Below are 16,775 nucleotides of genomic sequence, written 5' to 3'. Positions count from 1 at the left end.
ACTTTCCAGGTTGCCTTTCTTCTGATTTCTTTATGGTAGGGATGCCTTGAGGGCCTACACAGCATTTCAAGAAATCAAAACAGTTAATGAAAGACACAGTTAGATAAACACCCCGAGGTGATCTCAGGTTTAAAATATGGTCAAAGTAAATTCAAAGAAACCCAGATGGCTCTTTTCTTCCTTACAAGCCCACTGTCTCGCCTCCTGATCTCGGGAGGGCACCAAGGAAACACCTTTGCTAACAACAAAGAGCCAGGCCAGGCACCGCAGTGCTTCCGGGACCTTCTCAGATGGTGCTCATTGCGCCAGGGCAGCGCAGGCCACAGAACTCACTTCAAAGGCCTGAGACCACTTCTCCTCCTGGATGTATTTCACGCACTCATCACACTGCTTCTGGAAGTACTTTCTCTGCTTCTCATCCAACAAGCCAATTTGGAACAGGAATGGTGCATAGCCCTGTATGATCTGAGGAGAAAAGAAGCAAACACAGACGCTGCATGGAGAGAGAGGGATGTGAGGGAAGCCCATCTGCTTGTGAAATAACCCTTTGTAACTTCTCAATTAGCGGAGCAGGACAACACACACACATATACACCCCACACACACACACAAACATAGACATACAACACACACAATGCATACACAACACAAAATACACCACACAAACACACATACACAAACACACACACACCACACACACACAATTCGTGTATAACACACAAATACACCAAACAAACACATATACACAAAACATACACAAACACACACCACATAACCACACAAACACTCATACAACACACATGTATACAAAATACACACAAACACACCAAGCACAGGTACACACACTTGTACATACACACACTGACACACTCACAGCCAATGTAGGCTGACATATAGTAAGTTGACACTGTAAAACATCTGATAAAAAAATTAGAAGATTTAAATCATTAGAAAGTCAACTGACCAACAGTATTTCCCTTGACGAAGTTAGGTCTGTAGGGTAAGAGGAGCCTCCATCTGATTAAAGGGTATTTACTCTCCTTAAGGAACAAAATGGAAAGGAAAAAAGAGCCACCTACTGACTCGGGATCAGAATACGCGTCTCCAAGAGCAATTCCCTTCAGGTTGATCTTCATGGTCATCACGGGGTTCAGCATGTGGATGTAGTGGGCGATGGCTGGCACGTATTTCCCCGCGTAAGACTGAGAAGGGTAGACGTTAAAATGAACCATCACAAATCAATGCTACTGAAATGAGGTGTTTATGCAAATTTAAATCACAATAAAACAGTCAGTATTTCCACAAGAACATGTATTTCTTAACCTTGCATTGCAAATTTGACAATAGCACGGAGCTCTGTCCCTTCCTTCTTTTGTCATCCCAAATAGCATGGAGTGACATGCAGGTCACAGGTTAGGAGTGCAAAAAAATAATAAGTGAACGTGTCCTAAGTGAACATTCTAATTTCCTTCCAAAAGAAAGAACATGGACACCAGTGAACACAATTTCTGCCACCCTTAGGGTTTTCCTTACCAGAAAGTTCCATTGCAGGCTTATTTAAAAAAAAAAAAAATCCAAGGCCAAAATTAAGATTTCAAAATCTGTACAATGATGCCAAACTTGAAATCAACATGTATTAAAGGGAGAGGAAAAGGATAAATAATATTTATTGGCCACTAAAATGGTCACTTGAACTCACCTCTGTTTCCAACCTTTTCCAATACAAGGCTCTTCTTCAATTTCAAATAGTTTGCTGACACAAACATGATAATACTGCTTTTAGATTATGCTGAAAAGAGCCACTATTGGGTTCAGTAATATTTAAAAATAGTTCTGTGTTTCTTCCATTAAAAAGTTGCTTCCTGACATCTCCACTTGTATGTCTAATGTTAACTTCCTATGTTCAAAATGAAGCTCCAATCCCCAAGCCCTTCTTGCAGCCTCCGTTTCCATGAATGTAAACTCTGTTCTTCTAACTGCTCAGGCCAAAATCCTGGTGCCACTGTTTATCTCTTTGACTCACACCTCGTGAAAAGTCCATTAGTGAATCTCATCAACTCTACCTATTCTATCAAAACACATCCGGAAATCCAGTGTCTTGCACACACCCCTTTATCACCTTGCTCAGGTACCGTCATCTCTCGCCTGGATTCTGCAATAGCCTCCTCAATGGGCCTCTGTTTTTGCTCTTACCCTCATCCAGTCTAATTTCAAGACAGTGGTTCTGTTAAATTAGATCATGCCATTCCTCTGCTCAAATCCTCTAATGACTTCCCATCTCTCTCAAAGCAAAAGTGAAGTGCTTTTTCTGGGGCATAAGGGCTGGACATGATCTGGTCACTTCACTCACATTACCCCCTACTATCCTCTTGCTCATTCCTCTCCAGCCTCTCTCAGACCAAATCATAATTGTGATCTTGTAACTGTTCCTCCCCTTGCATTAGCTCTTTCTGTCCCTGGAATGTTCTTCCCCAGATATCCATATGGTTAACTCCCTCACTTCCTTCAGTGAGGCTTTCTGAGGGTTGCCCTCCATGGCCACCCTATCAAAAAATTTAACACCCCTTTTTTGATATTTTATATTCCCCTTCTCTCCTCTTTCGTCTTAATCTTTATCACTCTCCAACAAACTTTTACTTTTTACCTTGTGTATTGTTATTCCCCTACCCACACTAGAAGAGAAGATCCACAGACACAGGGATATCTGTCTGTTTTTGTTATTAGTGTCATCCCCTGTACCTGATGCTGTTTGTTAGTGCTCAATAACCAGCTGCTCAATGAATGAATCTTGAATTAGCCTACATGCATTTGAAAAACAGCAATGCACATATATTCTAGATAGACTAGATGCATTATGTGGGTACCTATGGATCTGCAGAACTTTCACAATATGTCCAAGGCTCTCCAGGGCCCTGAACTTCAAAGACTGGGAATATCTGGAGAGCTCTCATTTTTCCATGCCATAATCATATGCTGCAGTTATCATTATTCCCATTTCAACGTAAGGACATTGGGCTCAGAGAGGTTAAGTGATAGAGTCCAGAATTAAACCTGGTCTGACCTACTCCAAATCCTAAACCCCTTCCAAATTATGATGGAAGAACTTAATTGACATAACTCACACAAGATCCCTTCACTGATGCACTCCTCTTGTGCAATAATAATTATTTAGGCAAAGTATTAAATCAAAGCAGCTTATCCATTCATACTCATGACTACTTTTTAGCTTCCATGTCTGAAATTTGCTTTGTTGTATAACTTTGCTATATTCTCCTTTTAGGGACAGTACGTGAACATTTATCAAGTAAAATTTCTGTAAATTGGCCAAAAAAGCAAATTCTCTTGACTAATCATTTCACTGGTACAGATGTATTATATAATCTTCATTCAATGATGGTTTATTGGGCAACTGTTCTGTCAAAGGTATCATAACAGATACTTGAGTAGACACAAAAATGAATAAAGCACAAAACTTGTAAAGATCACAATATCTTTTAAAAATACATTATGGAAAACTTGACTCAAATGTGATAAGGCAAAGTCTACCATTTCATGGCTTATTATTTCCACAATGTGTACAATAGCCAGCACATAGTAGGTACATAAAAACATAGCTGATAAATGAATGACTAATCTGACATTATTTCTAAACATGTTTTCTCTGTTGGAAATCAGTACAAATGCTTAAAAAGTACACCTTCCAGTGATGCTAGCACTCAAGGTGTCTTGTTATAAGACCTAGCAACAAAACACCTCCCTTGACTTTTTCAGAGATAGAAGGGTATGTACTTTATAGGTAGTGATGACAAACTTAGGCTAAAACAGTCACATTTTTATGGCACCTTCCCCCTTGCGACAATCATATGTATCTGGGATTCAGGCAGGAGATTAAAAAGGAACACCCACTCAATCTGAGCATCCACCATAAACAGATTATTTCACCTACTTTAATTCGAGCCAATGTAAAGTTACCATTATCTTCCTATATTTTAAAATGATGAAAACAAAGGTCTGTGTGCTTCACATGCCCACCTGGAATTCTGTCCGGGCTTGGCTGCCTCCACGCTTCCAATTTCTCATATCAAATCACATTTCAGTCAAGGGTCCTGGATAGACTATGGATCTCTGGTCCCCCAACCTGGGACCCACACTTGGATTTATCCACTGCACACTTGCTAAGTGGACCATTTAGGAAAATGAGACAGTGAGATGGGTAGTTCTATAACCACATCCAAAACAGATTCCTCAATGTTCAGTCTACATCTACTAACCTAACAGTGATGATGTTTACCTTGGTTTTGGCTTTCTAATGACTATCACACACTTCCTTGCCCTGTGTCAGTGTGACAAATCCTTCACTGCCGTTTTCATTAATCATTCCACTGGTTGAGCGACTCAGGCTGTCACACAGTAGACAATTATAGGATTATTTTATGGAAAACAGACACCGAAACGTTACAATGAAATTTCAATTATTTTCACTCTCCTTGTTGAGACACATTTCTTTTTTCTTCAAGATGAGATTTGTTTACTCTTCCTGAACCATTTGTTTCTCGATTTAATGATTCTCTGACCACCACGAGCACTTTAAAAGACAACCAGACAATAAATCAAGTATGTTTGATTTTACCCAGTTTTTCCTTTTCCGGATATGTTTTAAATAGAATAGAATGTCAGACTCTGAGAAGTTAGGTGTGGTTGTCTGATGGATCAGAAATGGACTATATGGCCCTTAGGACTTATAATTGTGATCCTGTAATTTTATGAACTCTTTGTTTCTTTTGTTCTGAGTTCTGACCATAACAACAACTAAAGCAGTGACAACCACAACTATTAGCCCTGTGGTTTCTCTGATCTCTGGCTGGGGTTCACCAATGTGGTCAGCAGCTGGCCAATGAAGCTCCTGAAGTCTGTGAATTAACGCTAACCTTCTACCCTCAGATCAGACACTGGCCTCAAACAAGCTCTGAACAGCATCAAAGCAATTATAAAAGGAAAGAGGAAAAGTGTATCCAGAAACTGTGTGAACACATACTATTTTAGAATTCAGCAGTGACCTTCAAATGAGGAACTCAGTCAGACAAACATATTTAACTAACATGATAATTCAAACTAGATTAGCAATCAACACGTCAGGATTTTAGTTTGCCCTTAGTAATTATTCCTTTCCAATATTTAAAGAAGCTGCAATTTCCAACACTACTCTTGTATGGCTCCTTTGCCCCACGGTGACCATATTTTGAGCTCACCTCTGACAAGAAGGGCCAGAGCCATTAGGGTATGTTTGTATGAGCTTAAAGAAGCAGTAAACCTCCAGTTTTCCTCTGACATCAGAAGGATCTCAGAATTCAGCTCTCAAACTTTTATTTCCCCCCTGAGAGAAAAAAGGTCTCAACATCAGAGTTGAATAGTGTTTTTGAATCTTGGTTTGCAATCTTTCTGTGTTCTTACATGATGTTTGGAACAGCCTAATGGAAATCACGTTAGGAGCATATTGTACTTGTAAAAATAGTCTAGAGAGAATGTAATACTTGGTTAATTATCCAGATGTGTAAAAGCAAAATGAAACTGGACTTAAAGAAACTTGTAATTGTGTATTCCATCTGAATCTCTCCCTTCTTACATGTTTCAACAACATTCATAGCCGACTTACTGTACCCCTGCCACCCGGTTACTTTTAAGGGAGTCAAAAAATCCATATCGAAAATCAAGCTTCAATCAGCTCCTCCAGAAGAAACAAAATCGTGTCAGAGAATAATATTATAATGGAAACAATGTTCTCTTACAGAAATATCACATATGTTAGCAGTTACTATTGTTTAAGCTACTCTTGGTTGTCTGCATTTCTTACTGAAGTTTAGTTTAAAAAAAAAAAAGTAGATGCAGCTACATTCACTCTCTGACTTGCTTCTAAATATACCTTTTATGGTAAAACTTGCAGAACCTTTATCAGTGATAATGAGCAATGGCCTTTGAACCTGGTTACCAAGTGTCACTATTCATTGGCCCTAGCTCCTCACCTCTGCCTGGAAGTGGAAAAAGGGAGTTGTCATCCTCGACAATGGCATGTCAAGGATGGTCAGGGTCATTCTATGTCCGTTTCCCTGCTCTGCCCCCAAACCCCCAGCCACTCCAGCTAGAATGAATGTCTCTGAAGAGTTCACTTCGGGGCTGGTGAGAACTCTTCCATGTCTTCCGGGAGGAAACCAGGTGGGCTGCCCTTCTGGAGAGAGTCACATCGGTGTCATGTCCTCTAGCTGTCCCCAAACACAGACTATGGTGGAACCAGCCCCATGTACAGGGGTGGCCAGAGTGAATAGGGGGATATGCTTTGAAGAGAATTTTATACACACGTTGAAAACTACAAAACTTGGTGAAAAGCCTAAGTTTAACGGAGTCACACAGGACACGGCAGCCAAGAGGACAGGATTAAGCTAGGGTGACCCTGACTTCATCTAGCCTTGGGGTAGAATCTTACTTCACTTGGCACCATTATTGCTTCTGAGGAGAGAAGAGGTGTGGCCTTAACACGGCCAGTTCAGAAAATTAATGAATGGAGAAAACTGGAGCTTTGGTATTGTGGTAATCTCTACAGCTTCCTAGACATTGCTAGACCATGTGTCATCTAATTTCAAGACCACACTGCTGTGATTTAAAAAAAAAAAAAGGCTTCTAACGAGAATATGACTTTATCTAAACATCTATTTCTCTTGACTATGAGCTTAAAAAGAAATGTAGAATCTACAGGAATACACATATGAGAAAAACATTTTGATGTGTATCCAACTTTTAGTCACATAAATTTATGCAGAAGTATGTACGGCCTTTCAAATATGTTCTTATTTCGTTTTGAGATGATGCTTCTTTAAAAATTAATTCCATCAGTGACAAACATACGTGAAAAGGATGTACCTCACCTCCCCCCAACTCTACCTTCAGTGCCAGTTCTGGAGAAATTCATACCCAGCTTGAAGCCAGGTGACTTGAACAGATGAATAAACCCTTTTGTTTAGAGATTACAGTTAATTTGACTTTTAAATAAAGAGTGTGAATATACTGGGCCACAGTCAACAAACTGAGTCCTTCACTTGCTCACTATAGATAGAACTCAGAAGGTTGAAGCTGCGTAATAGATATAATTTAGCATCTCTGGTCCCCAGCCTAGACATCTCATCCAATTGGGTACTATTTGTGTCGCCATGCCACTTGGTCCAGCATAGTAGCTCACTTCAGACAAAGCTTATATTGACGTCTGATTTACTCATATTCTTTTCCACGTAACCAGAGAATCAGCAAATATGTGTTGATTTGACTTAGATATGCTATCCAAAAGCCCAAGGCCCAATTTTGCAAACATTTCCATATGCCCCTGTTCAGTTCTCCAGGTTGCAGCGTAAACCTTGACTTTTCTAATATTAAATTCATTAAATAGTCACAAATCCGTTTTCAATTCTAAAAGAAAATATTGGCAAGTCAGAGGAACATAATTGAAAATAGACATCTGTCATGAGCTCAAGAGTTAAACCAGCTCAAATGTCATCTAGTCATATTCAGCAAGTTCCAAGCTTGGAGAAAGAATTACATTCCAAGGACTTCAAGCCTTTATATCACTTGAAACTTCCATTTACTCCATAAAACTTGATGATCAAAAGACAGAAATATCCAAGAAGCTAGAGAACTTCTTTTCTGTTTGTATAAGGTTAGTAACCCTTAGAGATTCTTTACAAAATATGTAAGGGATGTCCGACTCCCTTGTACAGACAGTGGATCTATTCTGTGGGAAAAGGCAAGTCTTGGAAACAGTGCAGTTTTGAGGAGCCAGGCTCCAGAGAGCATCTTCACGAAGCGGGTTACCATCCTTAGCCCATCCTGTGACTACAGTCTTTGGGTGATGGAGTCTGGCTGCTTAGGTTCCAATCTTGGCTGGGTGAGCTTGTAAAGCCTACATGACCTCTCTAAGCCTCAGTCATCTCAACTGTAAAATGGGGATGATAATAACAGTGCCCGCTTCATAAGGCAGCTGTGACGATTAAACAAGGTAATGCATGAAACACTGCTTAGCATCATGCCTGTCATATGATCCACTCTCAATAAACATTCTCAAATAAGATCTACAAATAAAACAAGGGGACTAGATACGTTTGAAGGCATCCTTCTAATCACCAAATTTAATGATCATAAGCCTGGACTAATAAGATAAAGGTATGACCTACATAAAACAATTATAGGCCTATAGTTAGGGCCTATATGACTTTTAGTCACATAGGGCCTATACCCCTTCACAGGTATGTCAGTGCGTGAAGTTCCCCTATTACAAGTATCTTTCTATGGTTAGGCTCTGTCCTCTATTCAAGGACAAGTATGTTGGAAGTACATTTAATTGATCAGATTCTCTCTGATGGATAGTGAGATGGTAACAAGTCAGAATGGGGGAGAGAAACAGTACAATCATGATGGGGATGGAAGAAGCATGGGAGAAATAGGACCTGAGCACAGCACAGCCAAGGAAAGAAAGGCCTTGGGTGGCAGGCAGGGCACTGGATGACCCTGGAAAATAAGGGAGTAGAAAGGAGGTTCCCAGGGCCTGGGGTACAGTACAGGGAGAGAAGAGCCATGAAAAGAGATGTTAAACAGCCAAAGAGAAATATCATTGATATTTTTATTTTATCTGGCAAATGCCTTGTGTGAAGCCACCCTATAACATCCATTCAACACTGTGCCTGGTATTGTATGAAACAAATGAAACAAACCTGGCTCTCACCTCCTGGGAGCCTGCCACCAGAATCCAGGACCATGACGATTTCAATAAAGAAATCAGACTCTGTGAGCCCAGCAGGACTTCACTCATGCAGATGAAGATAAAGTATCCTATTAAGCTCACTAATTTTTAAATAGCTTCAAAGTTTTGCCTCAGATTCAGCCTTCGAATTAATCACGGTTGCAAAACTGCTTCTAAGGAAAGTAGGCCTCTCCTGCTGATCGGGAGATGCCCAGTTTTAACCACACGCCCTGCCAGTTTGGAAGCGCTCCCACCCATTGGCACAAATGCCTCTACACGCTAAATCTTTCCCATGAGTGGACAGAAAGCCACAGGCTCAGAGGCCAGTGGGCAGACCCCTCCCTACCGTCACCTCCCTGCCTTCCAGCGCCAGGGCTGTTGTGCTTTAAGTTTTAGCTGGGCCCACATACACTTGAGTGGATCCTACAGAGTGTACCTCAAGAAAAAGAGCAATCTCACTAATAGTTACTGGCTCGGAAAGGATAACACTTAGGAAGAAAGTTAATTATATGAATTAAATGCAGCTTGTTTCTCTTTTTGAAGTACATTTTTTTCATGCCTTGAGGAGAGTGATTTATAGACACATTTGTCTCTCTTTAGAGAAAATTAATTCCAGTTGGTGTTCTGGGCAGAAATGGAGAGAAGGGAAGGAGACAAAGCAGTTCTTCCTTCTCCGCTGCCCCAACTGCAGGTCTGCACTATGCCTTGCTGTGGCCTCGCGTGGTCCACACGGCAGGGGCGAAGGGCCTGAATCGGTCCCCACACATTTTGCTACCATCCAAAACTTCTAAGCTCCACCATCATTTTCTGACGGAGCAAACAATTTCTTTTAAAGATGATTTCAAAATAAGAGGGGAGACAATGCCATACCCCAAGAACAAGTGAGCAGAGCCTTGTAAACATCTCAGCCCCTGTTTACATGCATTAGGCCATATGCTTTGGAGCCATAACATTTTAATCCAGCTTTTCAACATGAATGGTAATAATAGTCATCATATGCTGGGTACTCACCACAGCCAGTCACTCTGCTAAATATTTGAGGAGGATTATCTAATTAAATGCTCAAAACAACCCCATGCAGTAGGTACTGTTATTACTTCCAGACTCCCTTACACCAAAGTTAGGGCGCTGAACAGCTGTTCCAGCCCCTTTGAGCACCAGGCTACCCTCATTCATAGCACACAAATGTGGAGGATATTTAGGTCTAGTACCTTTGCAATCAAAAGCAGAAAACCATTTCTGAGTTTATGCATTTGTTTTCCAAGAACAATTCTACAAATCTAATGGCATTATTTGTTCAGGAAATTAAGAGTTCACAAGATAAAAGATTTCCCTTTCTTGAAAAATCTATTACAACATTTTTTATGGTGGCGGACACGGGGAGGGTGGGTTGGTATTATGTTAAAACTGCAATTGTATACAGATGCTTTAAGAGTACATCTAGGTAACTACAGTTGAGTATCCAGTAAAGTAAAATATCCCCGGAAGTGATCTAATTTAAAAACCAACCCTTCTGATTGTGAGAGGAAAAGCAGAGGCCCAGAGAGGTCACAGAACTTGTCTGGAATCATCCAGAGAGAGGCAAAGCCAGCAATGAACCTCAGGTCTCCTGATTATTAATCCAGAATTCCTTCCACTTCTCCATTCTGCCTCCTAGCCTTAAAACAGAAAGACCAGGTGGGACAAAGTAGACTAGAGAAACACAGCATTCTGCCAATAATAAACCATCAAGGCGTTATTTAGTGCTCTACCTTTTAGAAAAAGATGTGCCCCCAGATTTAATGTATCTTGTGTGGTTCTCATGAAGATGCTGCTGCCTGGCAAGTGCATCTCCATCCCAGGCTCTGCCTGCCCTCTTTCCCGTCTTCCTTCATCACTTGGAAGGCACAGGTTTCCTTAAAAGTATTCATCCTGGCAGCAGAGAATATAAAAAGAAAATTGTCCTTTGCCACACACATTCAGAAACTACATGCATGAAACCACCAGGCAGACATGAGATAGACAAGTCAAATTTTTCATTTGGAATTTGGTAGCTTTGCCGAAAGTTCAACATGATGGTTAACAACATTGTCACATTTGCAAGACGAGGAATTACACACTAAGCAGATCACTCTTCTGTTGGTGGTGGAGAACTGGGTATTTTCCAGGGTTGCTACCAAAATGACAGGAGTGTCACTTCCTCCATCCCCCTGACTCCAGTTATTAGTTCTAGAATGGCCGTGGGGTTCAAATGGATAATGAGATTCAGGTATACGGTGGAATTATTGGGAAAGAGAAGTTGAGCTGGTAGGCTATACCTAGAGCTCTGGAGTGGGTTGGAGAGTCAAGGGCACAGGTGAAAAGAACTTATCTGAGAATGAAATCAGTGAAGTGCAAAGCCAAGTGAATAGATGGAGAGAACACGAGACAAGATCCTGATAAGGTTTGAGCAACCAGATCCAGCCACACCTGAGGCCAACAATTCAATCCCCTGTTTTACTTAAGACACTTTGAATAGGGTTTCTGTCACTTGCAAGCAAAAGAGCCTTGACTAATACACCCATATTTATCCTTCAAAATCCAATTTAATTGCTGTCTCCTCTGTTTGACTTTTCCTGAGGATCCCATATTGAGAGGTAGCTATTTGCTCACCTTATACTATTTGTCTTTACAGCTACTTCTCTAACTGTTCTCTTCATTCTGTATGGTTAGACTCAGATTTACAGTAGAGTTAATGTCTTAATCATTGACTTTCTAATACTTGTCCAAAGCCTCAGACATAGTACATACTCAATATATGTGTGTTGAACTGAATTGAATTTGATTCTCAATACTGTTTCAGGGAACACTGAACCCTTCAATGGTTTCCTATTACACTTAGAATAAAGTCTAACCACTCTGCCATGAGCAACAGGGCCCTACACAATCAGCCTGCCTCTCCCATCTAAGCTCCTTCTGCAGTGGCTCAATGCTTCTCCTTGAGTGCACCAAGCCTGTCCCTACCTCAGAGTCTTTGCATTTGCTGTTCCTTCTTCCAGGAAAGCTCTTCTCACAGATACTGCAGAGGCCACTCCACTACGTCACTCAGGAATCTGCTCAATTGTCTCCTTACTGAAGAGACTTTCTCTGACAATCTTATCCAAAATAGCACTTCCATCACTCTCCAGCCCTCACCCTGCTTATCTTTTTCATGACATCTTTTTCAGACATATCGCTGCCTGACCATCTGGTACATATTTATTTCTTTCATTATCACTGCTTTCACCTCTGGAATGTACAAATGCAGGGATTTTTTCTGTTTTGTTCACAACTGTATTCCTAGCACCTAAGAATTTTTGTGTTCTCAAAATATTGGCTGCTATACATTTTTAAAATAACCTTAAATTTAAAAGGATGAAAAATAGCAAACCTTAAGATTGAAACCAACATATGCAAATGAACTGTTCATTAAATTGTAACATAATCACCCTGGAAAAAAACAGAATTAATTCCCTGCTAGGGCAGGGAAAGTACAAGATAATCCTATAACTTATAACTAATTTGTGCCAAAGAGCAAGGAAATGCTCAAAGGCTAACTGGGACAAGCGGGGACAATGTGTCAAAAGGACACAGGAGCCAGCCTGAAGGGTTCCCATTGACCAAATATAGGAAAATACAAGCATCAAAAACAATAATGATAGCAATAAAATTTAACACAGCAAACAGAATTTACAATCCATGAGTCCCCAGTGATATTTTTAAAGTACATATCAGAGAAGAGGAAGAAGGAAAGATGTTCTCTACAGAAGAATGCCAGATGATATCTAAAGGAAGATAGATCAGAAAAATCACCATTTTATAACCCCCAGTGTAATAACTGATTCAGACAGGAATCACCAGTGGATGCTAAAACTACTTGGTGACATATTTGGTGTGTGTGTTGGGGGAAACAGATGTTCACATGGTCTCAGATTATTTATTAATTTCAAAGGGAAAATGGTACCTTTTCAATGGTGAGATCTGGCAGATACCATCTTGACTAAGTGACCAGTAATGGAACAAAGATGTTATATGCCTTCTGATGTGATTGAATAGAAAGCAAACAACATCTTCTATGTGGTGTTCTTGCCAAATGTTTTCAGTGAATCTAAGCATTGGAAAAGAGTCAGACAAAGTCAGAAAATGGGACATTCTACAAGGCACCTTGTCTAGACTCCAGATAATCATCATCACAAATGACAACAACACCAACAAAGACATGGTACCGAGACATGACAACCCACTGTGATATATGAATCTTTATTGGGCACTGAATTTTTAAAACTACGTTATGGAGGACATCTGGGGGATAATTGGAGAATTTTTTATATGGGCTGAATTAATATTGATGTGTGTGTGTGTATATACTGAATGAATAAACCACAAGTGTCATAATATATTTCAGTCCTGAAGATGTTGGAAGCATGCAAGAAAACATGACTTCAACTCACCTCCCCAGTGGCATAAAAGTCATTGTCCTTATAGTCAGAGAACAACTGGAAAAACTGAGTAAGTGCACTGCAAAAAGAAGAACAACAATAAAAATCACTCGGAATCATGCTACACAATTTCACCCTTGGACAACAGGCTTCACATTTGAATTAAACTATTATGCTATAAGTTCCTGTAGGCATTTTTTCAACGTCTCATGTCCGTAACACTCCATACTCTGTGGATGGTTAGAAGAATACTTGTGGGCTTACTTTGTGATACTCAAAGTTGAGACAAGTGAACATCAACACTCTGGGAAGGTTTCCAATTCCCTGGGTTACCAACTTGGATCACCCACCTGTTGAGGGGACCCTTGAGCAAAGTGCTACAGGCTTTCACCTATTACTTAGCAATTTGTGGAGTTAGTTCTGCAAACCTTATGACCCTATTAATCTCGGGTTGCGGTGAGGTAATGGGAACCTTAGTTGCTTACCAACCTCTCTCTGTGGGGAAGCTGAACATTTCTATATTCTAATGGGGCTCCCAGCATTTCAGTGTTTTAATAACCAAAGAACAGAAAAGGTGTAAAATGACTGTAGTCTAAGGGAAAACCACCAAATGGTCACAGACATTGAAGTAAATGCACAGTGGCCTCCAGGGTCAAAAGAATCACATTTAGGAAAGAATGCCAACAGCCACCTTGGTAAGCTGAAATAGATTTAAACAGCCTCCAGAAATTATTTTATAATAAGCAAGAAAAGGGTGGATTATTGAATCATTCTCTACTTGAACAAAATCTTTCAGAAAGGAAACAAAAACTTGTGAAACTCAGAAGCTTTATGAATGTTTTGACCCAGATTGCAATGCCTGAGAAACTAGGCAGGGTTTCTGTTCCAGTTTCCTGCTGAGGGACTAAAAGACGTAAACCAGCCAGTGAACATGAAAGGCAAGGAGGCCCTGCAAAACCAGGAGAAAGAGAAAGTTCAAGGGTCACCCAGAGGCAAAACTGGGTCATTACAATCACCATGATCCTGGAAATACTTAATTTTCAAAGGCTTCATAAAAACCCACCATTAAACTCTACTGTAGAGTTTCAGTTTATTTCTCTGTTTATTATTTATAGTAACTAAAATCTTTGTAGCAACTAAATCTGGGAAGCTGCATTATACAGCGTCCATGTTTGTGCTGGCAATGAGCTAGCTTTAGAGCTGATATAAAAATAGGAGTTTATTCTCCAGCCTTCCCTCTCCAAACTTCAGGCTAAAAACTGCTTGCCTTTCTCTCTGCCTGCTAGTTGGAATGGCAATAGACATTTTAATATAGTAAATCTGAACTAAGCCTTGTGCTTTAGCTTAAAGCTTATTTCCTTAAAGAATTTGTTGGAGGATTGTCAGGGCTGCTAGATTTAGCAAATAAAAACAAAAGATGTACAATTAAATTTGAGTTTCAGATAAACAACAAATAATGTTTCAGTATAAATATGTTCCAAATATTTCACGCGCCATACATAGATTAAAACATTATTCGTTGTTCATCTGAAATTCAAATTTAACAGGGCATTCTGTATTTTATCTGACAATCTTAGCTGAAGGAGATAACCTCCTAGGTTGCTTCCAGCCTGAAAAAGCAGGATTATCTAGCTGAAGTTTCCAAGGCAAGGTCCCACTTGAGGAAGCTATCACAGAGATTTAATTTCACAGTAGGATATGAACAAAAATTTGGCTAATCATAGCAAGGCCTTAGTAGGTCTTTCTTAAATGGGAACGAAGAATAAAAAAAATAAATTTAGTAAGTGCACGTACACATATCATTTGCTCATTGAACTGTGTTTTTTTTTTTTTTTTTTTTTTTTTTTTAAATATTTATTTATTTATTTATGGCTGTGTTGGGTCTTCGTTTCTGTGTGAGGGCTTTTCTCCAGTTGTGGCAAGCGGGGGCCACTCTTCATCGCGGTGCGCGGGCCTCTCACTATTGCGGCCTCTCTTGTTGCGGAGCACAGGCTCCAGACGCGCAGGCTCAGTAGCTGTGGCTCACGGGCCCAGTCGCTCCGCGGCATGTGGGATCCTCCCAGACCGGGCTCGAACCCGTGTCCCCTGCATTGGCAGGCAGACTCTCAACCACTGCGCCACCAGGGAAGCCCTGAACTGTGTTTTCATCAAGGACTATACCATTATGTGGTGAAGGGTTGTTTCAAAATAATACCTAGAATCATGCTCACATAAAATTGCAAATTTTAGAAGTAGAAATGCCAAAATACATAAGGCATAATACATACACGTGTGTGCCGTGCACTCCATGCATTTACTCAGGCACAAACGCCACATGGCACACAAGGCATGCCTCTTCCAGGTGCTTCCATTTGACGACCTTGCTGGCATTGTGCCAAGGCCTTGTCAATTTGAGTCAAATTTTAGTCAAAGGCTACCTGGTGGCAGAAAGGTACATTAAAGGACAATAGGATGAAACACAGATTGCAAGGGTGAATGAGTAGGAGAAAATACTCCTCAGATAATTTTTTTTAAAGGGAAGATGGGTTCGGGGCAGAGAAGATAGACGTAAATGATAACGCATTATAGATCCAAAGACAGCCTTGGACTTTGGTCAGCTCTAGTGGAGTCAGGGTCATAGTAAATACAAGACATCCAGGAGAAATGAGGTTAAAATAATCTCAGCAGAAGCTCCGTACCAACAAAAGCCAAACAAGGTATAGCTTTTGTTGCTGACAGGCTGAAAGAAGCACAGCAACAAGAATCTCGGTGGTTTCGTTCTGTTGCATCAGATCAGGAGCCATCCTCTGCATTCATTCATTCCACTTCTAGTATGGCCAGGCCATGATCTCTGCCTGCACCCATCATGCAGTATTGTTCTAATTAAATATACGAAACCTGTTTCATAGTCACACTGTCATGAAGCTTTGTTTAGCAATACATACTATCTCCCATGCAAACCAATACGTGGAATAGAATAGCAGCATTTCTGTCTGGCCGCTAAGAAGATAACTTCAGGCACACTGGGAGAGTGGGGACTGGGGAGCTTGCTTACTACTGTATCAGCAGCACCAGGAACCATGTCGGGCACATAGTAGGCAATCAAAAAATAGTGGTACATGCCGTGGAGTGGCTGGGCCCATGAGCCACGGCTGCTGAGCCTGCGCGTCCGGAGCCTGTGCTCTGCAACGGGAGAGGCCACAACAGTGAGAGGACCGCGTACCACACACACACACACACACACACACAAAAAAAAAAATAGTGGTAGAGGGAGAGTGGCACCAGCTGGTCTACTCCAGTTAGAAAATTTATTATTCTTTAGGAAATTTATATATTTTTCTAAACCAGAGCGGCATTGTGGTCCTAAACACATTCCAAATAGAAAAAAAAAAAATTTAAACATCTTGTTAGTGAAAAAGTTTCACTTCCAAACACAAAGAAAAGCAGCCTAAATGTGAATGTCAAATGTCTTTAGGAGTCTCCTTACAGCTGTGCACTAATAATAGTGAAAAGGAATTGGATTTTCAGAAAAAAAGAAAGATGGTTTTCAAAGGGAGAAAAAGAATGTTCTACTCTTTAGA

At 40.5% G+C, this 16,775-nt stretch overlaps 1 protein-coding gene across 1 annotated transcript in view; it reads right to left on the bottom strand.

Annotated features, from left to right (window-relative positions):
- Window positions 1-16,775, bottom strand: part of CPVL (carboxypeptidase vitellogenic like) — a 102,605-nt gene that overhangs the window by 55,530 nt on the left and 30,300 nt on the right. Inside the window, 1 exon segment of the mRNA XM_032643356.1 lies at window positions 13,228-13,294. Coding sequence (XP_032499247.1) covers window positions 13,228-13,294 — 67 coding nt within the window.

This window comes from Phocoena sinus, chromosome 9 (assembly GCF_008692025.1).
Source record: "Phocoena sinus isolate mPhoSin1 chromosome 9, mPhoSin1.pri, whole genome shotgun sequence".
In the NCBI taxonomy this organism is placed as follows: domain Eukaryota; kingdom Metazoa; phylum Chordata; class Mammalia; order Artiodactyla; family Phocoenidae; genus Phocoena; species Phocoena sinus.
The sequence above is the reverse complement of the archived record's forward strand: the minus strand, read 5'-3'. Positions and strand labels throughout refer to the sequence as shown.